Below are 25,932 nucleotides of genomic sequence, written 5' to 3'. Positions count from 1 at the left end.
GTTTAGGGGCAGTTTGAAAACCACTGCTTTAGATTATAATAATGGTCCATAAAAGGGTCCCATGTCTTTAGGAAATTAGTATTTAATCTTTAATGGGATATCAATTTTTCCCTAAACTTAAAGAAGACATAATATCACTTAACTATAGGAGGAATATTATCTTTCCATTTAATCAAAATTCCACATCTGGCCATCACTGAAGCGAAAGATAAAATTCAATTTTGAGTTGAAGTCAGTGAAACGTCATCATCTTGAAATGATCCAAAAAGAGCAACTAAAGGGGAAGGTTCGAATTTAACCTTAAGAATCACTGATGATGTTTGACAAATATCTTTGCAAAATTTTTCAAAACTTGGGCAAGTCCAAAAACATGTGAATCAAAGAAGCCTCAGCAATTTTACATTTGTCACGTTGAGCGTTTATATCAGAATAAAATTGAGATAATTTAACTTTTGACATATGTACTCTGTGGACCATTTTAAATTGAAAAAAAGCAATGTTGTCAACAAAAGGCTTATTTATTTTTGGTTACTATTCTATAGCATGGGACAGGCAATTTTTATGACAGTCAATTAAAACATGGAAGAGGAAGAAAGAACGATCAAAATATTTGAGATACTTTGGGATCTTAACAAGATGGATGTGAAGGGGCCTTGTGGGATCATATTAAGGTGAGGTAATGCTTTTTCTCTGGCTGTCTAAAGACGAGCAAATTTCAAAGGGCGATGGACAGACAGAGTAAATGTGGATAGGCTTTTTCAATTAAGAGTGGGGGAGATTCAAACTAGAGGGCATGGTTTAAGATTGAAGGGGGAAAATTATGAGGGGAACATGAGGGGAAATTTCTTTACGCAAAGGGTGGTAGGGATGTGGAATGAGCTTCCGGCAGACGTGGTTGAGGCGGGATCATTAGTTACATTTAAGGAAAGACTGGATAGTTACATGGAGAGGAGAGGACTGGAGGGGTATGCACCGGGTGCTGGTCAGTGGGACTAGGAGGGTGGGAATTTGTGACGGCATGGACTAGTAGGGCCGAACTGGCCTGTTCTGTGCTGTAAGTGGTTATATGGTTATATGGAAGCAGGGTCTGCAAAAAATTGTTTCAGTTGATGTAATAGCAAAGTAAGGCAATAAGCAAAGTATGTGAAAGATTATGTGATGGCAGAGTTGAGATTACAATCAGATAAAAGTATGCTCGAGAAGCCATGTGGTGATGCTCCATCCCTGTGTTCTCATTGTGGATGGGTGTTTCTAGCAAGTGGCTATAGGTGGGAGCTTGCTGTTTGTGTTATAACCTGGTTTTGTCAGAATCTACCTGTGCCAAGAAGAATTTGGACAGGTGAACGGATGGGAGGGATTTGGACGTCTATGGTCTTGGTGCAGGTCATTGGGACTAGGAAAAATAATCATTTGGCATAGACAAAATGGGCTGAAGGGCCCATTTTTGTGCAGCCATGTTCTATGCTTTTAATTTCGAAACCTGGCCTGCAGGCAATGAGCAGCTTGTGTATTGAATTGCCCCAGAGCTCCTAGATATAACTGCAAGCTTAAGTAGGTGACTACTACCATTTATCTTTCAGGTGACAGTTATGAATTTGATCTGAGTGATGCTCTCGAAGATGATGCCACTCAACCCCAAGGTATGTATCCAGAAGAAATACTTTTACAGATTGGGCTGTTAATTGCTCATTTATGCTATTGTTACAAACTAAACCAGCAGAAATTCACCAAGGCTATGGTATATTCAAAACAATAACTTTTATTTAATAGCTTAACACTTCTTACTTAACGTTAAACTATGCGCAAATGTATGTGTGGGTGAGGGCAAAAACAAAACCATTACAGTACAGGCTTCATTTTGAAGAGATGATTTTAAACTTTAGTCAGGTTTGTTTTGAAACTCAGATTCTTTAAATGGTTTTGAACAGGAATTATGGAGGAGATCTGAGGAATCAGGAGTTCCAGAAGCTCACAAATTTCTTGTAGCGTAGTTTTCAGACAATTGTTTATTCATTCAAATAATTTCTCCCTCTTCCATGGAGGTTTCAGAACTTGTTTTCTTCCACGATGATCTCAACAAACCCAGGCAAGGGTTACAAAAAAGCGCCATGTAGAAATGGGACACAGTAGAACTGCCCTCTTTTTGAAAAGAGACAGTGAAGTGGCTCTTCTTCATTGCCACTAATTTTGTGTGTCTCCCATGATAAAGAGAATACAATATAGAAGAGCACCTCTCTCTCTCTGTAGAGGCTACTGTTTTTTAAGCCTGTGTGTGAATTACAGGATGGCCAGGCACATTCTTCAATCCTGTGTTACCTACAGAATGGTATGGCATCTTCTGGCTTCAGTTTGAAACTAGTTCCTTAATATTCAAAAATGCTTTCTGTCTTCAAGAATCTTTATCAAATGACATGACATCATTCCTGTCTTTCCAAGCTTATTTCAAAGTTACTTTGAAAGCATATGACTTTATCTTTTCCCAAAGTTTTCTGACCACAAGCAAAAACCCATTTTTCTTTTTGTTGAAACAGATGTTATCAGAGTCTCCATTTTAACAACATAGGTGATATACCATCAATAACTCCAAAAGACTGGAAGTTATATAAAACTTGCTAGGCTTTTATTAACAATAGGATGGAGCCACATCCATGCTGGTTGACCTCCCTGAACTGGGGAGGGGACTGTGGATCAGTCACCTTTATTCTGTGGGAGGGGTCACAGGTAGAGTCAGCCAATGAGCGTGCCCAGACATTTAAATATACAAACAGTGGTTTACCACAATAGGTAAATAAGTAAAGGGCCTTCTGTTTAATTAGATGTCCTCCTTGAGTAACCCCATTGTCCTAGATATTCCAATGAACAAACACTTCCAGTTTTATTGGGGTTGCTTACCACACTTTGCAACTCCAAAAATAACTTTACTAAAATTTAAAAAATAAATAAATATATATAAAATAAATAAAGATTAATATAATACAATTCCTTCATGTCTATCCATAATTTTTTTTAAAGTAATTGCTAAATCTACAAGAAGGCAAGTTAAAACGTTCATGGAAAGTTTATTCCAAGTGTTTCATAACTGCTGGGGACAAGAAGTAGACTGAAGACTCTGGATTTTGAAGTTAACCACAGTCTGCTAAAGGACCTCAGCGAGTTGAACAGCATTAGTGAGAGAAAAAAGAATGGTCAGTCTAGCAGGCTGAACATTTATGTCAGGACTGAGAGTGTGAGGAAAGCAAGTAGGTTTAATGGGTGGGATTGATGGGACCAGGGCCAGTGGGGATTGGTACATCAGGGTGATAGAGGCAGTTGACTGAGAGATGGCAGATGACAGAGAAGCAAAGGAAGTGGCCATCTACTACAGGACCTACTGAAAGTCTGTAACATGTTTTGCCTCTGGCTGAGATTACAATGCACTGGCAGGTGGCAGTGTCCCGTGGGATCAACCTGCCCCAGCCATGCCACATTGGGGGAAGAGGTTGGCCAGGGATGGGGGAAATGATTCTGGCTGGACTCACCTCTGCTCAGCAGGAATTGCTCATTGAACACAGGCCCTGGGGTCTCACCCGAGAACCTGCCCCACACAATCTGAGCCATCTCTCGTCAATGCCTACTATGCCATTCTGAGAGGTGGGTAGGAAGTTCCTGTATAGGTGACTGCTCCATACCTTACACTTCCTCGCCCTTGTTCATAGGCATTCGGTTTTACTATATGCTTGACAGGGAGTACCTCAGTGGCGGTCCCCCTATGCAGGTTTCTGGTCCGTGTGGATCGGGGTGGATGATACTGCATTTAGCGGTACCCTCTAGCAAGTTTTTAAGTTGGTACACAGATCTCCCAGCTGGGTGTCACTTCTGCCAGATGGAGGAGACAGTGTATGTGTACGTGGAGTACACGTACAAGTTGCAGCCATTCGTTGCCTTTCTGAAGTGGCCTGCTCCTCACATTCTAGCTTCAATTTAGCCTCACCCTCTTTAATCGCTCTACCTGCAGTGATGAGCGAGCCATCTTCTGGAGGTACGATCACACTCGGGTGTCCTTAAAAAGGGAACATGTGGGGGTTTTGTGATGGAAACATTTGAATATAGATCTGTAGTTGTCTTGCTGTTCATGTTTTGAATTTATTTGATTAACTCGATGTATTTGTGTCAATGAAGTATTTGAGAAAAAGAAGCGAAGGAGTGAGTTGGAGGAAGGTGATTTATACCTACTACCTGAAATTAGAAATGTCTATGTTCATACCAACGGGCTGTATTCTACTGAGGCAGATGATGAGGTGTTGTTCCTCTAGTTTATGTTAGACTTCCCTCTGGGAGTGAACACAGCTCAGGATAAAAGAGTTTGGTGTAGAAATTGGAAGGGGGGTTGAAATAAATTACTTCTATCCCTCTCTATCTCGCATCTGCCAGTCAATTGCCTCTGCCCGTAAGCATTCCTGGTCCACCAATCCCCTACTGTTCCCTGTTTCTATCCCTCCCACCCTGTCCTCATTATTACCAGCTTCCACAACCACTGACCTGACAGAACATAAAACACAAAAGCGCAGGACAGGCCCTTCAGCCCTTGATGTTGTGCCGACCTGTATATTCCTCAAAAAAACCTAAACTTTCCCTACCTTGTAACCTTCTATTTTTCTTTCATCCGTGTGCCTGTCTAAGAATCTCTTAAATTCCCCTAATATTTCAGCCTCCTCCATGATTAATAGCAAGGCATTTTTGACACCCACAACTCTCTGCTTAACAAACTTACGGTACCCCTGATGTCTCCCCTTAACTTTCCTCCCTTCACTTTAGACAATAGACAATAGGAGCTGGAGTAGGCCCTTCGGCCCATCGAGCCAGCACCACCATTTTACAGATCATGGCTGATCACTACCATCAGTACCCCTTTCCAGCCTTATCCCCATAACCCTTAACTCCTTTGCCCACTAGAGTCTTATCTAACTCTCTTTTGAACATAATCAGCGAATCTGGCTCTACCACCCTCTGTGGTAGAGCATTCCACAGATTCACACTTCTCTGGGTAAAAAAATGTTTTCTCATCTCCGTCCTAAAGGGCCTACCCTGTATTCTTAAATTATGCCCTCTAGTCCTCGTCTCCCCCATCATTGGGAACAAGTAATCCGACTTCACCTTGTCTATCCCCCTGATGATTTTGTATACCTCAATCATGTCCCCCCTCATCCTTCTAAACTCCATCGGATACAAGTCCAGTTTTTCTAGCCTTTCAGCATATGTCAACCCCGCCATCCCTGGAACTAACCTTGTAAATCTGCGCTGCACCCCCTCTATAGCTTGTATGTCCTTCCTCAAAATTGGAGACCAAAACTGGATGCAATACTCCAGGTGGGGTCTCACCAGGGCCCTGTATAACTGTAGAAGGGCGTCTCTGTTCCTATACTCCAATCCCCTCTTTATGAAAGCCAACATGCCATTTGCCTTCTTCACAGCTTTCTGAACCTGCATGCTAGCCTTCAGTGACCGGTGAACAAGTACTCCCAGATCCATTTGCTCCTCCCCACTCCCTAGCTTGTCGCCATTTAAATAATACTCAGCTTTCCTATTATTGCCCCCAAAATGGATAACCTCACATTTGCTCACATTGAACATCATCTTCCATTCAGCAGCCCACTCCCCCAACCTGTCCAAGTCCCTCTGCATTTTCCTGACATCCCCCTCACACCCCACACCGCCACCCAGTTTCGTGTCATCTGCAAATTTGCTCAAGTTATTAATAATCCCCTCATCCAAATCATTTACATAAATTACAAACAACTGAGGACCCAACACCGATCCCTGCGGCACTCCACGCGTCACATCCTGCCATCCTGAAAAAGACCCGCTTACCCCAACCCTTTGTTTCCTATTTCTTAACCAATTTCCTATCCATGTCAGCACCTTACCTCCAATTCCATGCTCCCTGATCTTGCCCACTAGTCTCCCGTGCGGTACCTTATCAAAGGCCTTCTGGAAGTCCAAATACACCACATCCACTGGCTCTCCCAAGTCCACCCTCTTTGTCACATCCTCGAAAAATTCCATAAGGTTAGTCAAGCATGACTTACCCTTAAGGAATCCATGCTGACTAGCCCTTATACTATTATTTCTGCCTAAGTGTTCTGCTATTACTCCTTTTATGATAGACTCCAATATCTTCCCCACCTCCGACGTCAGGCTGACCGGTCTATAATTTCCCGTTTTCTCCCTCCCTCCCTCCCTTCTTAAAAATCGGCACCACATCAGCCACTCTCCAATCCTCAGGGACCTCCCCCGAATCCTCAGGGACCTCCCTGTACTCCAAGAGTGGTCTCAACAGAGATGAAGGGTTCTGACACGTAAAGTCGACAGTTTGTTTTCTCCCACATGTTCTGTTCAACCCACTGAGTTCCTCCAGCAGATTGTGTTGAGCTTTCAGAATTGATTTTGAGAGGTGGGAAAGATGCTGTTGTCTGAAACATGATGGATGTTTGGAAGAGGTGACCGAGATCAAAAAAGCCCACACATCTCAAAAAATCTTTAATAATCAGCGCAGATTAGATAAAATTAAACCATCCGATTGGATAAGTGTGAAAAACACAATCTGGATTGCACAGGTATCCAGTGCTGTCTGTAAGGAGTTGGTATGCTCTCCACGTCTGAGTAGGCTTCCTCTGGGTGCTCCGGTTTTCTCCAACCCATCAAAATGTACCGGGGTTGTAGGCCATTTGGGTGTAATTGGGTGACACAGGCTCATGGGCTGCTGTTACTGAGCTGTGGGTCTACATTTTTAAAAAGAGGAACAGCAGAATGGAGTAAAGGAGTGGTATTAGAACAAGACAAGACTTTAAAGGAAAGACGCTGGGCCAATAGACTATTAATATCATGTACCGATAATCTCTGATGAGAAATTCAAGCCATTAATTTGCTCCTTCATAGGATTTTACTGGAAAACCTCAAGCCCTTGAAGATGAAGAGCCTCATTGAATAGATCTGGCTTGGCAACTAGACCACACTGGGTGAGGGGGCCGGTTATCTATTAGTGAACCTGATCAGGTTCCCCAATCCATTAGATTTGTGGTCAATATTACTGACAATTAGAAGGTTATTGTCAGATTTAAATATCTGCAGTGGTGTATGAATTCGTTTCTCTGAATCTTCAGCCCAGAGCTCTGGATTAACTCGACCACTGATCTATCCACCACAAAGAAAATAGAGTTCATTTTTTGAAATAAAAAATTAGACCTACAGCACGGTAACGGGCCCTTCTGACCCATGACACACAAACACCCCATCTAACCTACAGTGTAACCCGGGTACATTTTGAAAGCTGGGAGGAAAGCAGATCACCCGGAGAAAACCAACGCAGACACGAGGAGAACATCCTGACATAAAGCAATGGATTCACACCCGGGCTGACGACCCTTGCTACAATAACCGCTACGCTAACTGTGCCTCCGGTTTCTTTAACTAATGAAATGGAAAATGATCTAAGTGCATTTAAGTGACCACTGCTATTTATGTTCCAGGGCAGGATGACTTTGACCTTGATCAGGCTTTCAGTGAAAACCCCCATGATGCAGCAGGTAGGTGCCATTGAACAGAATATCAGTGGACCATATTTACATGCTTACGCGATGAATGTAGCTTAGAACGTAACATAATCTTCCCTCTCCATCCACATCTCCTGCTGCTATGGGAGGCAGCCAACATATTCAAGGACTCATTACATCCCGGACACATACTCTTCTCCTTCTTCCTGTTTATGTCCTGTATTGTTTCATGGTTTTAGTTTCCAAAACTGGTGTACAGGCAATGACCAGCTGGTTCATCGGACCAGTAACAAATTTACTAAAATGGTCCCAGAGCTCCCGGATATAATTGCAAGATTAAGTAGGTGACAATTACCATTTACCTTTCAGGTGACAGTGATGGATTTGATCTGAATGATGCTCTCGAAGATGATGCTACTCAACCCCAAGGTATGAGGAAGACCTTTATTGGTTGGGCTGTAAATTGCCCATGAGCCCTCTGCTACTATCCACATGGCCTTCACCCGCATATCCTCCATTTCCAACACATCTGCTCCAGCCCCCTGTGTCCCCAGGTGCAACAAGGAGAGGATTCCCCTTGTCCTTACTGGCCAGTTTGCATCCAATAAATCATTGTCCCAATAAAACGACGCTATTAATATCCATAATATTTTGAAAGTAATTGCTAAATCTACGGGAATGCAAGTTAAATATTTCACGGAGATTTCATTCCAGCCATTCAGGACTGATGGAGATACAAGGAGACAGCAGACACTGTATTTTGAAGTTAATCACACTTTGCTGCAGGAACTCAGTGAGTCGAGTGGTGTTATGTACTAGACCAGCACCAAGGCAATGGTATCTACCAAACAATATTTTTTCTTAATAACTATCCATAGCATAACACTTCTTACCTAACCCTGTCTTAACCCCACGATGCAAAAATGTGTGTGTGGCAAAACCAAAACCATTACAGTTCAGGCATAATTCTAAAGAGAACATTTTAAAGTTCAGTCAGCTTTGTTTTTGAAACTCAGAATCTTTAAATTGTTGCTGAGAAGCAGATCTGGAGTAAGTGTGAGGCATCAGATTTCTTAAAATTCACAAGCTTCTTGTCGAGTAGTCTCAGAAAAATCTTTCATCATCCGAATGATTTCCAACCCCCCTCCCACCCACCCCACCTTGCATGGAGGTTTCATTACTTCTGTTTTCTTCCACGATGATTTCACAAATTCACGTTTGACTCTGTCGAAGTAACTATTACAATAGGTTATGATTCAGAAGCAGGGATGATCTTGCTTTCCTATCCCCAGAATTGGGTCAGTCACAATTGACTATTTAAAATGCCACTGCAGCACCTCTCTGTCTGTCTCTCTCTCTCTCTCTCTCTCTCTCTCTACCCCCCCCTCAGAGAAATAGCAAAGTAGTCATCCCTTCTGCAGCCATTGTCAATCTGCCCTACTCATGGAATGTTACAGCATTTCAATCCTTTGTGATTTACAGGATGGTCAAGACATATTACTGTCTCTGGTTTCAGAAATATGTTCACGGGAAGTGTCTTTAATCATGTGACATGACTTCATTGCTGTCTTTGAAGTCACATCTATATGCTAAAAGGATATTACTTTATCTTTTCCAAAAGTTTTACAAGCCTGTGCTTCCGATTTGTCTGTTGATGAAGCCATGAATGGCTTCCTTGTAAATACAGCTGTTTCTCTGAGTAAACATTCATTGTCTTCATTATTTCAATGGACGATTGCTTGTTTGATGGCTGTTTACACAGCTTCCACTAATCAATGAATTTAGCAGCCATTTCTAATTCCAAGATGGTTTCTGTGTGTAAGGGTCTGTGTCTGTGAGTGTTCTTGTGTCTAAACCAAAAAAGAATGGTCAATGTAGCGGGCCAGAACTCTTTGTCACGATTGATGGTATGAAGGAGAAAGAGCTGGTAGAATGGGTGGGATGGATGGAATTGTGGATAGTGGGCAATGGTGGAGAGGGGAGAGGTGAAGTTGGACAGATAAACTTAATACTTTAATTGGCATAGATCAGTCCATTCAGCGAATTCAGGGAAATGGAACTATGTTGGTAGGAGAGCCTTTTCGTTAAGAGTTTTGGTCTTAGACTTTAATCAGTGGGCTAGATTAATTTAAACCTTTGATGTGTGCTTGTGAGTATCATGTAAATGAATCCAAGGGGGATGTGCCATGGTGCAAGAGTGTCGGTCATGTCTCAAAGCAGTGTTCTTGTTAATAGGCCAGTTGGTGAGATTTAGCAAAGATGCAGGGGATATGAACATCGTAGAGTATCAGTCATTAAGGATCAGTCTGCTGAAATGGTGCATGATGAGGAAATTATAGGACTTCAGGGTGGTGGTTATTTTGCATTGCTAGGGGAATTGAACACAAAGGTAGAATAACTCTATTACAGACATAAAGGGTGCTGGTGGTTATTTTACATTGCTAGGGGAATTGAACACAAAGGTAGAATGGCTCTATTACAGTCATAAAGGGTGCTGGTGGGACCACATCTGCAGTAATGTAGTCTACTTATTTGAAGAAGGATAGCAATGTTTTGATAGGTTGGGGTAGATGGGCTTTTAGATGGGAATCACGAGTTGCATCAACAGGAGTTTGGAAGAGTGCGAGAGGACTTGATCAAAACGTTTGAGATGCTTTGGGACTTAACAGGATGGATATGAAGAAGTCTTACAGAATCAAATTACAGATTTGAGACAGAGGTGAGGGAAAAGTTTTATTCTGCAGATCAGTAAAGGACAATGGAAACAGAGCCTACAGGGCGGCACGGGCAAAAGGGCTGAAAGGATATTTTGAGTAGATAGGATGAAAATGAAGGTGACAATCAGAACAGAGCATTTGTTTTTTTGCAGAATTTACTCATTCCAAGAAAAATTTGGATAGAAGGTAGAAACTCACGTGGATAGGGTAGTGAAGAAGGCTTTTAGTATGCTGGCCTTTATCAATCATTGCATGGAATATAGGAGTTGGGAGGTGATGTTGAGACTGTATAAGACGTTGGTGTGGCCTAATTTGGAGTTCTGTGTGCAGTTCTGGTCGCCTAATTATAGGAAGGATATAAACAGAGTGGAGAGAGTGCAGAGAAGGTTTACCAGAATGTTACCTGGGTTTAAGCATCTAGAGTATAGGGAGAGATTGGACAGATTAGGTCTTTATTCTTTGGAGCGTAGAAGGTTGAGAGGGGATTTGATAGAAGTATTTAAGATTATGAAAGGGATAGACAGAGTGGATGTGGATAGACTATTTTCGTTAAGAGGAGGAAAGATTAAAACAAGAGGACATGAGTTAAGAATTAAGGGGCAGAGGTTTAGAGGTAACATGAGGGGGAACTTCTTTACTCAGAGAGTGGTAGCCGTGTGGAATGAGCTTCCGGGAGAAATAGTGGCGGCGGTGTCAATTGTATTATTTAAGAAAAGGATGGAGGGTTATGGGCATTGTGCAGGGAGGTGGGACTAGAGAGGGGTGTTTGGTTCGGTGCGGACTAGAAGAGCCTAATGGCCTGTTTCCGTGCTGTAAATTGTTATGTTATGTTATTATGTTATAGATACATGAATGGGAGGAGGATGGAGGGCTATGATCCGGAGCAGGTCAGTGGGAGTGTGCAGAATAATAGTGTGGCGTGGACTAAATTTGTAGTTTTTGAATTTAGACATAGAGCACGGAAACCGGCCCTTTTGGCCCTCAAGGTCGTACTGCCCATTTATACCTAATTGACCTACAACCCTCAGTTCATTTTTGAACAGGGGGAGGAAACCAGAGCACCCGGAAGAAACTCACGCAGACACGGAGGGTGGGGGGGGGGGGATGTACAAACTCCTTACATAGAGCGGGATTCAAACCCAAGTCCCCATCGCTGCTGCTGTATCAGTGTTGCGCTCAACACTATGCTCACCATCCTGCCCCAATTCAAACTAGTTGGGCTGAAATGTTCAGTGATTCTAATTTCCAAAACTGGCCTCCAGACAATGAGCAACGTGTGCATCAAATCAGTACTTCTTCTTTGGCTTGGCTTCGCGGACGAAGATTTATGGAGGAGGTAAAAGTCCACGTCAGCTGCAGGCTCGTTTGTGGCTGACAAGTCCGATGCGGGACAGGCAGACACGATTGCAGCGGTTGCAAGGGAAAATTGGTCGGTTGGGGTTGGGTGTTGGGTTTTTCCTCCTTTGCCTTTTGTCAGTGAGGTGGGCTCTGCGGTCTTCTTCAAAGGAGGTTGCTGCCCGCCAAACTGTGAGGCGCCAAGATGCACGGTTTGAGGCGTTATCAGCCCACTGGCGGTGGTCAATGTGGCAGGCACCAAGAGATTTCTTTAGGCAGTCCTTGTACCTTTTCTTTGGTGCACCTCTGTCACGGTGGCCAGTGGAGAGCTCGCCATATAACACGATCTTGGGAAGGCGATGGTCCTCCATTCTGGAGACGTGACCCATCCAGCGCAGCTGGATCTTCAGCAGCGTGGACTCGATGCTGTCGACCTCTGCCATCTCGAGTACTTCGACGTTAGGGATGTAAGCGCTCCAATGGATGTTGAGGATGGAGCGGAGACAACGCTGGTGGAAGCGTTCTAGGAGCCGTAGGTGGTGCCGGTAGAGGACCCATGATTCGGAGCCGAACAGGAGTGTGGGTATGACAACGGCTCTGTATACGCTTATCTTTGTGAGGTTTTTCAGTTGGTTGTTTTTCCAGACTCTTTTGTGTAGTCTTCCAAAGGCGCTATTTGCCTTGGCGAGTCTGTTGTCTATCTCATTGTCGATCCTTGCATCTGATGAAATGGTGCAGCCGAGATAGGTAAACTGGTTGACCGTTTTGAGTTTTGTGTGCCCGATGGAGATGTGGGGGGGCTGGTAATCATGGTGGGGAGCTGGCTGATGGAGGACCTCAGTTTTCTTCAGGCTGACTTCCAGGCCAAACATTTTGGCAGTTTCCGCAAAGCAGGACGTCAAGCGCTGAAGAGCTGGCGAAGCCCGGCCCCGGTCCGGGCGAAGGGTAGACGGCGGCGGCCCCGATAAGGGCAGGAGCAAGGGGGAGACGGCGGCCCCAGCCTCGGTCGAGTGAGGCAGGCGGAGGCCCCGATACGGGCAGAGAGTTGGAGGCGGCGGCCGATACGGGCAGAGAGTTGGAGGCGGCGGCCGATACGGGCAGAGAGTTGGAGGCGGCGGCCCCAGTCCGGGCACAGGGAGAGCAGCAGCGGCCCCGGCCCCGGTCCGGGCAAAGGGTAGACGGCGGCGGCCCCGATACGGGCAGGAGCAAGGGGGAGACGGCGGCCCCAGCCTCGGTCGAGTGAGGCAGGCGGAGGCCCCGATATGGGCAGAGAGTGGGAGGCGGCGGCCCCAGTCCGGGCACAGGGAGAGGAGCAGCGGCCCCGGTCCGGGCGAAGGGTAGACGGCGGCGGCCCCGATAAGGGCAGGAGCAAGGGGGAGACGGTGGCCCCGGCCCCGGTCCGGGCGAAGGGTAGACGGCGGCGGCCCCGATTAGGGCAGGAGCAAGGGGGAAACGGCGGCCCCGGTCCGGGCGAAGGGTAGACGGCGGCGGCCCCGATAAGGGCAGGAGCAAGGGGGAGACGGCGGCCCCAGCCTCGGTCGAGAGAGGCAGGCGGAGGCCCCGGTCCGGACAGGGAGTGGGAGGCGGCGGCCCCAGTCCGGGCACAGGGACAGCAGCAGCGGCCCCGGCCCCGGTCCGGGCGAAGGGTAGACGGCGGCGGCCTCGATCCGGGCAGGAGCAAGGGGGAGACGGCGGCCCCAGTCCAGGCACAGGGTGAGCTGCGGCGGCCTCGGCCCCGGTCCGGGCAGTATGGACCAACCTAGGAGGGGAGGCAGGCCCCTCCAGCCCGGGTAAGAAACCTGCCTAGGAGAAGGCCACTCGATATAAAACCTACGACCCAAGGACCTCGCTGCCACGTCCCAGCTTGCTTGGCCACGGCACACGAACCATGGGTGTAAAGGGTGTCCTCGCGCTCTAGGATAAAAGAGCATGATGATCTCTGTCGAGAAAGGCAAGCCATTAATTTGTTCCTTCATAAGATTTTACTGGGAATACTCACAGCACTCGAAGACTCAGCCTCATGGAGTAGATCTGTCTTTGCAGCTAGACCACACTGGGTGAGAGGAGCAGTCTTCTGTTAGTGAACCCGATAAGTTTTTGCAACCCACTAGATTACTAACAATTAGAAGTTTATCATCAGATTTAAATAGCTGCAGCAGGCCATATGGAGTCTGAATTCATTTCTCTGAATCTTCAGCCCAGAGCCCTGGATTACGAGCCCACTGATCTATCCACCACAAAGAAAATATAATTAATTTTTAAAAATTAACAAAAATTAGACGTGCAAAAAGGTAACAGGCCTTTCCGGCCCATGCGCCTGTGCCACCCAAATGCCCCAATTAAACTACAATATAACCCAGGTACATTTTGAAAGCTGGGACTAAAGCGGATCACCCGGAGGAAAACCACGAAGACACGGGGAGAACATACAAACTAATACAGAAAGCCCTGGATTCCCACTCGGGCTGTTAACGCTTGCTACAATAACCGCTACGCTAACTGTACCTCTGGTTTCTTTAACTGATGAAACGGAAAATGATCTAAGTGCATTTAAGTGACCACTGCTATTTATGTTCCAGGGCAGGATGACTTTGACCTTAATCAGGCTTTCAGTGAAAACCCCCATGATGCAGCAGGTAGGTGCCATTGAACAGAATATCAGTGGACCATATTTACATGCTTACGCGATGAATGTAGCTTAGAACGTAACATAATCTTCCCTCTCCATCCACATCTCCTGCTGCTAAGGGAGGCAGCCAACATATTCAAGGACTCATTACATCCCGGACACATACTCTTCTCCTTCCTCCTGTTTATGTGCTGTACTGTTTCACGGTTCTTGTTTCCAAAACTGGTGTACAGGCAATGACCAGCTGGTTCATCGGACCAGTAACAAATTTACTAAAATGGTCCCAGAGCTCCCGGATATAACTGCAAGCTTAAATAGGTGACAATTACCATTTACCTTTCAGATGACAGTGACGGATTTGATCTGAATGATGCTCTCGCAGATGATGCTACTCAACCCCAAGGTAAGAGGAAGACCTTTATTGATTGGGCTGTAAATTGCTCATTAGCCCTCTGCTACCATCCGCATGGCCTTCACCTGCATATCCTCCATTTCCTGCACATCTGCCCTAGCCCCCTGTGTGCACAGGTGTCACTCCACCTACCTTTGCATCCAATAAATCATTGTCCATAAAAAAGCGATGCCATTAATTTCCATAAATATTTTGAAAGTAATTGCTAAATCTATGGGAATGCAAGTTAAATATTTCATGGAGAGTTCATTCCAGCCATTCAGGACTGCTGGAGATACAAGGAGACTGCAGTGTTATGAGCCCAAAGGACCCCAAAACCCAGCAGCAATAGATATTCACCACAACAAGAAGTAACTTAAACAAAAGTTTTTAAAAATGATCTTTAAACATGAAAACAGAATCAAACGTTAACTTATCTCTATTAACATAAATAACATAACAAAACAATTACAGCACGGAAACAGGCCATTAGGCCCTTCTAGTCCGCACCGAACCAAACACCCCTCTCTAGTCCCACCTCCCTGCACAATGCCCATAACCCTCCATCTTCTTCTCATCCATGTACCTGTCCAACCTTTTCTTAAATAATACAATTGACTCCGCCGCCACTATTTCTCCCGGAAGATCATTCCACACGGCTACCACTCTCTCAGTAAAGAAGTTCCCCCTCATGTTACCTCTAAACCTCTGCCCCTTAATTCTTAACTCATGTTCTCTTGTTTTAATCTTTCCTCCTCTTAACGGAAATAGTCTATCCACATCCACTCTGTCTATCCCTTTCATAATCTTAAATACTTCTATCAAATCCCCTCTCAACCTTCTACGCTCCAAAGAATAAAGACCTAATCTGTCCAATCTCTCCCTATACTCTAGATGCTTAAATCCAGGTAACATTCTGGTAAACCTTCTCTGCATTCTCTCCACTCTGTTTATATCCTTCCTATAATTAGGCGACCAGAACTGCACACAGAACTCCAAATTAGGCCGCACCAACGTCTTATACAATCTCAACATCACCTCCCAACTCCTATATTCCATACAATGATTGATAAAGGCCAGCATACTAAAAGCCTTCTTCACCACCCTATTCACGTGAGTTTCTACCTTCAGGGAACGATGTACCGTTACTCCTAAATCTTTCTGCTCTTCTGTATTCATCAATGCTCTCCCATTTACCACATATGTCCTATTCTGATTCTTCTTACCAAAATGAAGCACCTCACACTTATCAGCATTAAATTCCATCTGCCATTTTTCAGCCCACTTTTCTAAGCAGCCCAAATCCCTCTGCAATCCTTGAAAACCTTCTTCATTATCCACTATTCCACCTATCTTAGTATCGTCTGCATATTTACTAATCCAATTCACCACCCCATCATCTAGATCATTAATGTATATAACGAACAACAATGGGCCCAATACAGATCCCTGAGGCACACCACTGGTCACCGGCCTCCAACCTGACAGACAATTATCCACTACCACTCTCTGGCCTCTCCCTTTCAGCCAATGTTCAATCCATTTGACTATCTTAAAATTTATACCTAAAGACTGCACCTTCCTAACTAACCTTCCATGTGGTACCTTATCGAAGGCCTTACTGAAGTCCATATAGACAACATCCACTGCACTACCCACATCCACATTCCTAGTCACCTCTTCAAAAAATTCAATCAGATTGGTTAAACATGACCTTCCTCCCACAAATCCATGTTGAGTGCTCCTGATCAGACCCTGTCTATCCAGATGTTTATAAGTATTATCTCTAAGAATTTTCTCCATTAATTTACCTACCACAGACGTCAAACTTACAGGCTGATAGTTGCCAGGCTTCCTCCTTGAACCCTTTTTAAATAACGGAACCACATGCGCAATGCGCCAATCCTCCGGCACTATCCCCATATCTAATGACATTTGGAAAATTACTGCCAGAGCCTCTGCTATTTCCTCCTTCACTTCTCTCAATGTCCTGGGGAAGATCCCGTCTGGTCCCGGAGACTTATCCACCTTTATATTCTTCAAAAGCCTTAAAACTACACCTTTTTTAATCTCTATATTCCCCATATTTACCCAATTTGCTTTTTTTATCTCACATCTCCCAATATCCTTCTCCTTAGTGAATACCGAAGAAAAGAAACTGTTCAATATCTCCCCCATTTCTCTAGGCTCCACACACAGTTTTCCGCTCTGATTTTCTAAGGGACCAATTTTGTCTCTAGCTTTACTCTTACCATTAACATATTTGTAGAACTCTTTTGGATTAGTTTTCACCCTGCTTGCCATAGTTTTCTCGTACCTTCTTTTAGCTTTCCTAATTCCTCTCTTAAGATTCCTCTTACCTTCAATGTATCTTTCAAACATCTCCTTAACTCCATGCTTCTTATATCTAATATACGCCTCCCTTTTTCTTCGAACCAAGTTTCCAATATTCCTTGAAAACCACGGCTCTCTCAAACCTTTTGCCCCTCCTTTTAACCTAACAGGAACATAAAGCTTTTGCACTCTCAAAATCTGATCTTTAAAAGACTTCCATCTCTCTACTACATCCTGCCCATAAAACAAATTGTCCCAATGCACACCCTGCAAGTCCTTTCGCATCTCCTCAAATCTAGCTTTTCCCCAATCAAAAACCTCAATCCTTGGCCCTGGTTTCTCTCTTTCCATAATGACATTGAAGCTGATGGCATTATGATCACTGGACCCGAAGTGCTCGCCAACACTAACCTCCGTCACTTGACCCATCCCATTTGCCAACAGTAGATCTAACACTGCTCCTTCTCTGGTCGGCACCTCTACATATTGTTGTAAAAAACTATCTTGCACACATTTCACAAACTCTAGCCCATCCAGTCCTTTCACAGAATGTGTTTCCCAATCTATATGTGGAAAATTAAAATCTCCCATAATTACAACCCTGTGCTTATCACAAATATCTACTATCTCCCTACAGATTTGCTCCTCTAGGTCTCGGTCCCCTCCGGGTGGTCTATAATACACCCCTACAAGTGTAACCTCTCCTTTCCCACTCCTCAGTTCCACCCAAATAGCCTCCGTGGATGTGCCATCTAATCTATCCTGCCTAAGCACCGCTGTAATATTCTCCCTGTCAAGCAATGCAACACCACCTCCTCTTCCCCCTCCGACTCTGTCACACCTAAAGCAACGAAACCCAGGGATATTCAGCTGCCAATCACATCCCTCCTGCAACCATGTCTCACTAATCGCTACCACATCATACTTCCAAGTATCAATCCACACCTTCAGCTCATCCACCTTTTTTACAATACTCCTAGCATTAAAATATATGAATTTCAGAGATTTCCCAATTTTTAATCCCTGTTTTCCCTCATCTTTAATAACAACATTATTTCCTTTTCCTGCCAATTGCCCTTCATCTTCTTCCAGAGCATTTCCTTTCTCTATCACCTGCCCATCCATATTCAAATACTTACTACAAACTTTCTTTGTTTGCATTCTAACCTTCTCCTTACTGCTCTGTACTATTTTGTTCCCTCCCCCCAACCATTCTAGTTTAAAGGATCCTGAGTAGCCCTAGCAAATACCTCTGCCAGGATTCTGGTTCCCCTGGGATTTAAGTGTAACCCGTCCTTACTGTACAGGTCACATTTCCTCCAAAAAAGGTCCCAGTTATCCAGAAACTTAAAACCCTGCCCCTTACTCCACCCCTTCAGCCACGTGTTAATCCTCCACCTCATTCTATTTCTATTCACACTGTCACGTGGCACAGGGAGTAATCCAGAGATTTAACTAACTTAACTTAGCCCTCCTAATTCTAAGTCCACGTGAATGTAGTGAGTGTATAAATTTAAGAAAAACTATTTGGTTCACATTTCAATCTCACCTCATTCTTCCAAGTTTACTAGTTGTAGGAAATTCTTATACTGTGCACAGAATTTAACATGTGTGAAGTTCACCAGTCTTTGGTGCTTGGAAGGTAAATGTTTACTGCTCAGGAAGGTTCTTGTAGGGTTTGCAGAGAGAGATGTGTTCCAGGATTTCCACAACTGAGGGTCCTCCATTAGTCACCTCAATGTCTCACTGATGAAACTTGCCCCATCAGGGTTCTCCAGATGATAACATCTTTCTTTCAGGCTACCACAGAGTTCCTTTATGTTCCACATATTCCAAGAGAAACATCAGACAGATATCACTTCCAGCCATCCGCCACTCTGGAGTATCTGTTTCAGTTCCAACAAGCTTCTCCTGGCTGACACTGTTCAGTCTTACTCTCCATCTGATATTCCAACTGCCAGCCACATGGCCTTCTCTCTCTCTCTCTCTCTCACTTGCAAACCCTCCCCCCTCCCCCCGCACCTTCTCCAGCAAACAACAGGAGTCAGTCTTCTGCTCCTATCTGTAGTTTTAGGTAAACAAACCTCTCAATAACCTCTGAGTGAGCATTTTGCAGAGAGGTCAGAAGCCTTGAAAAATCTCCAACACAGATGACCTGATTCCATTCCATTCATTTCATAACATCATTTCAATTAGCACCTTCTTGTGAAATGTGCATAGCATTTTCCATAGTTTCGGTAAGGCCACTGAATATGAATTCATGAGAATTTCAAATAAGATCTGTTTTAAAGTGTGTGATTGTATGTAACCCTCTCTAATTTTACAAATTTATCTCCCAAAAACATTCCCAAATATTCCATCACAGTAGACACTGTATTTTGAAGTTAAGCACACTTTTCTGGAGGAACTCAGTGAGTCGAGTGGTGTTATTTACTAGACCAGCATCCAGGCAATGGTATCTTCCAAACAATATTTTTTCTTAATAACTATTCATAGCATAACACTTCTTACCTAACTCTGTCTTAACCCCATGATGCAAAAATGAGTGTGTGGGTGTGAATGCGTGTGTTTGTGTGTGTGTGTGTGTGTGTGTGTGTGTGTGTGTGTGTGTGTGTGTGTGTGTGTGTGTGTGTGTGTGTGTGTGTGTGTGTGTGTGTGTGTGTGTGTGTGTGTGTATGTTTGCTTGTGTGTGGGTATGAGTGTGTGTGGGTATAAGTGTGTGTGAGTGAGTATATGTGTGTGTGTTTGTGTGGGTGTGAGTGTATGTGCAGGTGTGAGTGTGTGTGAGAGTGTGTGTGCGGGTGTGAGTGTGTGTGCAGGTGTGAGTGTGTGTGAGAGAGTGTGAGTGACTGTGTGCGGGTGTGTGTGAGAGAGTGTGAGAGACTGTGTGTGAGAGAGTGTGAGAGACTGTGTGTGGGTGTGTGTGAGAGAGTGTGAGAGACTGTGTGTGAGAGAGTGTGAGAGACTGTGTGTGAGAGAGTGTGAGAGACTGTGTGTGGGTGTGTGTGAGAGAGTGTGTGTGCGGCTGCGCTGCGTGCGGCTGCGCTGCGTGCCATCAAACCATTACAGTTCAGGCATAATTCTGAGGAAATAATTTTAAAGTTCAGTCAGTTTTGTTTTGAAACTCAGATTCTTTAAATTGTTGCTCAAAAGCAATTCTGGAATATGTGTGAGGCATCAGACTTTTTAAAATTCAGGTCCCCATCAGCGTTGGGCTGTAACAGCATTGCGCTGAACACTACGCTAACCCTTCTGCCCAAATTCAAACTAGTTGGCTGAAGAGCCCGTTTCTGTGCTGTAATGTTCAGAGACTGTAATTTCCAAAGCTGGCCTGCAGACAATGAGCAACTCGTGCATCGAACCAGGACTTAATTTGAACTTAAATTGATCCTCGTGCTCTTTGGAAAAAAATGCAAGATAAAGTAGGTGACTGTTACCATTTACCTTTCAGACACCCATCATGATTTTGATCTTAGTGACGCTTTCAGCGAAGATACTACTCAATCCCCAGGTATGTATACATGACAATCTTTGGTCTTGGATTATAATTCAGTATCTTAAATTAATTTAAACCTTTTGCTGTGAACCTGTGTAGATGAAGTTATAGGTATATTGGTTTATTCTAAATATAAAATTCTAAATTTTAGAGTTGCAGCATGGAAAAAGGCCTTCACTCTCATGAGCCAGTGCCGACCAAATGCACCAATGAACTTACTCACCCCATACGCCTTTGTAATGTGGGAGCACCTGGAGGAGTCCCATGCAGGGAAGATCTATCAAACTACTGATGACTGTAAACCTGCAGAATTGAATTTCACCCCCCCCCCTCTCTCTTTCTCTCTCTCAGAAAATCTGTTTTACTCTCTCTGCTTGAAAACCACATGACCCTCTTAGAATAGCAAGTTCCACCCCAGACAGTCTGCGGCTCCGACAAATTCTTTAATCTGATGCCTTTTTGAAAACAACATTCCATTAGTGAAGTCTCTTGGGCATTCTCCAAAGCTTTTTTCCGAGGCCCTGACATGTCGAGCATTAGCAGAGCTCCAGTATTTTTAAATAACATCTGTTTTAAAGTGCTTGAATGTGACATACACTTACAAACCTGCCCCAATTATTTATATAGTTTGTCACAGGTACAACCTGTAGTGCAAGAAAATAGGATAAAGAGAGGTAGTGTCTACGGTTAATTGTCCATTCAGAAATCTGATGGCAGAGAGGAAGAAGCTGTCCTTGTGCTGCTGTGTCTTGGTCTTCATGCTGCTATACCTTTTCCTGATGTTAGAAGAATAAAGAAGGCAATGCCTGGGTGGTGAGAGTCCTTGAGGATACCTGCCTCTTAGTAAATGTCATTGATGGACTGAAGACTGGTGCCTGTGATCTCACTGGCCAAGTTAACAACTTTCTGGAATTTTTTTCCTGTACTGTTCATTGACACCCCCATATGAAATGGTGATGCATCCGGTCTGAAGATGAGAAGCTGCACTGTGTTGTCAAAATAGTATTTCCTATTTTGCCGTTCATGGATGCATCACAGCCAGGATAAGTGAGCCAGAATTTTCTTGGGCTTTAGTGGACGTGTGTTTAACTCTAGCCTCCACTTTGAGAAATTTCTGTTTCAAGCATGTATCACAGTTGCAGTGATGGAAGTTACTTTGTGAGCAGATCAGTTAGATATCTCACACATAGTACAGCAGGTAAGTTGCACGACAAATGAGTTACAGAGAGATCAGTTCGTATGAAGCAAAGGCAGCATTTTTAAAAATTATTTTGAGGTTTGTTCAGGAATCTGATAATGGGGGTGGGGGGTGAAAGAAACTGTCCCTGAATCTGGTGATACGTGATCTTGTAGTTGTGAATCTGCTTCCGGAAAGGAGAGGGGTCAAATGAATGTTGTTGGGGTTGGGTGAGTGTTTTATGTGCTGGCTTTTTTTTCCAAGGCAAGGTCGGTAGTTTGGGGGCGGGGGATCTTTGTGATGGGCTAAGCCATGTTTACGACCCACTCTTCAACAAGCAACTCATCATCATCTTCTAGGGAGCAATTAAGCAATTAAATGCTGGTTCAACCTGGGTCCATGGAATGATTTTTTTAAAATGTAGACAATAGACAATAGGAGCTGGAGTAGGCCATTTGGCCCGTCGGGCCAGCACTGCCATTTTAGATCATGGCTGATCATTACCATCAGTACCCCTTTCCAGCCTTATCCCCATAACCCTTAACTCCGTTACCCACAAGAGTCTTATCTAACTCTCTTTTGAACATAGTCAGCGAATTCGCCTCCACCACCCTCTGTGGCAGAGCATTCCACACATTCACACTTCTCTGGGTAAAAAAATGCTTTCTCAACTCCGTCCTAAAGGGCTTACCCTGTATTCTTAAACTATGCCCTCTAGTCCTCGTCTCCCCCATCATTGGGAACAAGTAATCCGACTTCACCCTGTCTATCCCCCTGATGATTTTGTATACCTCAATCATGTCCCCCCTCATCCTTCTAAACTCCAATGGATACAAGTCCAGTTTTTCTAGCCTTGCTGCATATGACAACCCCGCCATCTGTTAGGTCTGCTTTGTTCATGAATGAGTGAGACAAACACCAGGCTGAGTCGAAATCAGGGTTCTTTGTTCTTTATTACCGGATTGTAACACTTGCGACTAAACATGTTAGTCGGAGAATGCATTCTGCCGTTATCAGCAAAATGGTGATTTTTTATACCCTTGGATACATGCTTAGAACATCATCATATCATTACTTGTCCAATGACTAAAACTGTTGCTATCCTTTCCCTGCTAGCTTCCTGCCTCTCAATCCATCAATGTCTCTCTTATCTTGTAAGTACAAGGATGCATTTACATCTTGTTACAGCCCTGTACATTCCCATCTCATGATGTTTTACCTAACAGGAGTACAAGGACACCTCCCCTTCTTGTTACTGCCCTGTACAGGGTAACTCCCTACACATTCCCATCTCATGATGTTTTACCTTACAATCCCTCCTTTGTCCTCTTTAGAGGACAATCTCGCCCTGACTATGCTACCACCGCGTTACATTAGTTCGCCTATTATTGCCAAGCTCTATACGGGTTCTGTTCACAGGGTAGTTCGGCTGGTGGGCGAGGGCTCCCCCAACCCTCCTTTGCGTACACCCCCCATCCGTCACCCCGATCCCATTGCCCGTTTACAAGTTTCATCCCATTTGCCCCCAAGCAAAAAACTAGCTAACCCCCCGTACATTAGTAAATACCCAAGTTAACATATGGTCTACAATCTGATTAATAATGTTTGTGTTACAATCAATGTTATAATATTTGTTCTACAATCAAGGTTATAATATTTAGGTTACAAGCAAGGTTAAAATTATATGTGTAACAATCTAATTCACAATCCCTCCTTCCCATCACATTCCCCTTCAGACTCCAGATCGATCTCAGCAACTTTCTCCGTCTCCTGTAATGTGAGATAGTCTTGCTCCACAGCCTGCACAGCTTGATATTTCGGAGGCAGTTCATCACGGTCAGCAAAGGCTTTCTCTATGGTCCTCGTGACCAGCGTTCGAATGCATGGAATACAACAACAGCCACAAGTGATAAAAATTGATACAGAAATGAACAAACCCAGCAAAAGTTGTCCTAACAATGTGCTCCATCTCCCAAACACTCCCTGTAACCAGAATAAAACAGGATTGGAGACTCCAGACTGGGCTTTTAATTCTTTCGCCAATGCCCTAAGTTTCGTTAACCCCTTAGTGAGTGATCCATCTGGCCCTGTGTTATTAGAGATAGAAGTGCAGCATAGATCTCCAAACATAGCACACACTCCACCTTTCTCTGCCAGGACCATATCAATCGCTATCCTATTCTGAAGTGTCATAAGGGAAGTTTCTGACAGTTGTTGATGTATTGCCTCAACAACGTCCCTGGTCAAATTTGCAAGGCGCTGGACATTATAGTGAATAAGGTTGATCCTATTAACATTTTTATTTACAGTGATGGGAAATATTGCACTAAAAACAGGAAAGCTTTCAAACCCAGCTGCAATCTCATCGGCTAATTTAAATTCGTCCGGAATATTCCGGGCTTGGCCAATGGCATCAATCCATACCCCATCAGGGTTCCTTCCTCCCGGCCCCAAGAGTCCAACACTCCTCCTTTTTCTCCACAGCCAACTCTCTGTGTGGCGCAATTCTAGGGAATCCTCGTCTCCCTCCTGCCTTTTGACAATCAGCACTGGCGCATTAAGGGTTACTAGACCACACCGACCATCCCAGTTAGCGGGGAGCCAGTTGTACAGCACTCTTCCTCCACAAAACTCATCTGTGTAGTCATTCAATCTGCTACAAGTCTCCTTAGTTTCAGATTCATTTTTTTTGTTATGGGACCTCAAAATCATCCCCTGTATATGTTCATGATAACCAGTAACCTGTTTGGCTGCCCTGTCAGGCACCCATGTGGCGTTTTCCCTGCTAATAGTAGGTCGTCTACATACTGAATCAGTGTAACATCTTCCGGGAGCTTTAATTTCATTAGGATTTCGCTAAGGGCCTGATTGAACAGTCCTGGACTGTCCTTATAACCCTGAGGTAATCTAGTGTATGTGTACCGATGTGCTTGGTAAGTGAAAGTTAACCAGTCTTGGCATTCCTCAGCTAATTTCAAGCAGAAGAATGCGTTTGCCAGATCAATGACAGTATAGTATTCGTGCTCCGGACTCAGAGCCCTAAGTGCTACATATGGGTCTGGGACTGGTCTCCCGATGGTCTTGGTAGCCAAGTTAATCTCCCGGAGGTCGTGTACCATCCTCCAGTCTTTTCTACCCTGTTTGGGAACAGGCATGATGGGCGTGTTCCACATACTGTCAGGTGCCGCCCTTAAAACCCCTGACTCCATTAACCCTTCTATCGTTCCTTTAATACCCTCCTCCTGACTGGGCGACAAGCGGTATTGTTTTCTCCATATTGGTTTCTGCCCGGGGTTGGCCAATTCTAGAAATACCTCTCCTTTTATTACTCCCACATCATAGGGCCCCGTTGTCCATATATGTGGACTCAGATTAGAAAGATATTTGTCTGAGTCTCTGTGATCAATATTTTCTCCTTCTATGGCTCGGTCTCTTTCTACTTTCTCATTCACTACCTGGTCCCATGCTTCAATATTCAGTCTGACAAATTTTCCTCCCTCCGAGGTGGAATATCCCGGGATTTCTGTCTGCCTGTATTCACACCCTATCGCTTCCTTTACCATCGGACCCAGCTGTCGAGCGTGATGATCTTTGTCAATACCCAAGGTCACATGAGGCACACTTTCTACTCCTAAGCAGAACCACTCCATTTGTTCTTCTGTCATGACAACCATAGCAGCTATTCCCTCCTTACCTACAAAGATAAATGGACAATGTATCGTTTCTGTCTTCCCTTCTTTTAGAGAGTCCCACCTCTCCTCATATTCCTGGTCCGCGTGGATGGTGTAGTTTAATGTAACATGCATAGGATCTAGTGGATAATGGTAATCCCCATACCGAGGAATACTGGCCCTCCACTCAAAAAACTGTTTAATCAGCCCTGGGCCTGGTTCATCATACAGTAGCCGACTCCAGAAAATACTAACCTCCACAGAGTCTTCTGAAGCGTTAGATGGGGTCATTACTATAAACTGTCCTCCCCTTCTTATTGTATCCCCTGGGTATGTTAACCGAAGGCCCTTCTCAGAACATCGTATGGTTATTCCTAGTTTGGTAAGAATGTCCCTTGCTAATAAATTAATGGGGCAACTTGGCACAACCAGGACAGGCGTTTTAACCCTTTGTCGTCCAAATGTCATGTCGATGTTATCTGTATAGGGCTGTGTTTCCCTTATCCCGGAGAATCCTATTGTAGATAATGTTTTGCCCGAAAATGTGCTCCCTGGGGGTTTTTTAATCACTGTCGTAACTGCTGCCCCTGTGTCAACCATAAATTCAATTTTTTCTCCATTTACCGTCCCCCAAATTTTTGGTGGCTCCCAGG

General features: G+C 44.4%; 1 protein-coding gene across 6 annotated transcripts in view; it reads left to right on the top strand.

Moving 5' to 3' along the window:
• The window catches only part of LOC138739621 (CD99 antigen-like protein 2), an 87,227-nt gene that overhangs the window by 31,250 nt on the left and 30,045 nt on the right, over nt 1–25,932 (top strand). For 4 of the 6 annotated variants that reach the window (XM_069892024.1, XM_069892027.1, XM_069892025.1 and 1 more), the window contains exons 2-7: nt 1,581–1,640; nt 7,506–7,562; nt 7,899–7,958; nt 14,161–14,217; nt 14,554–14,613; nt 20,387–20,446. In XM_069892024.1, the coding sequence (XP_069748125.1) occupies nt 1,581–1,640; nt 7,506–7,562; nt 7,899–7,958; nt 14,161–14,217; nt 14,554–14,613; nt 20,387–20,446 (354 nt within the window). Of the gene's footprint in view, nt 1–1,580; nt 1,641–7,505; nt 7,563–7,898; nt 7,959–14,160; nt 14,218–14,553; nt 14,614–20,386; nt 20,447–22,724; nt 22,763–23,344; nt 23,654–25,932 lie in introns of those variants that run through there. The other 2 variants (XM_069892026.1, XM_069892028.1) reach the window with 2 other exon arrangements.

Source organism: Narcine bancroftii, chromosome 7 (genome assembly GCF_036971445.1).
Source record: "Narcine bancroftii isolate sNarBan1 chromosome 7, sNarBan1.hap1, whole genome shotgun sequence".
NCBI classification, from domain to species: Eukaryota; Metazoa; Chordata; class Chondrichthyes; order Torpediniformes; family Narcinidae; genus Narcine; species Narcine bancroftii.
Note: the sequence above shows the minus strand (reverse complement) of the source record. Positions and strands in the feature narration are given on the sequence as shown.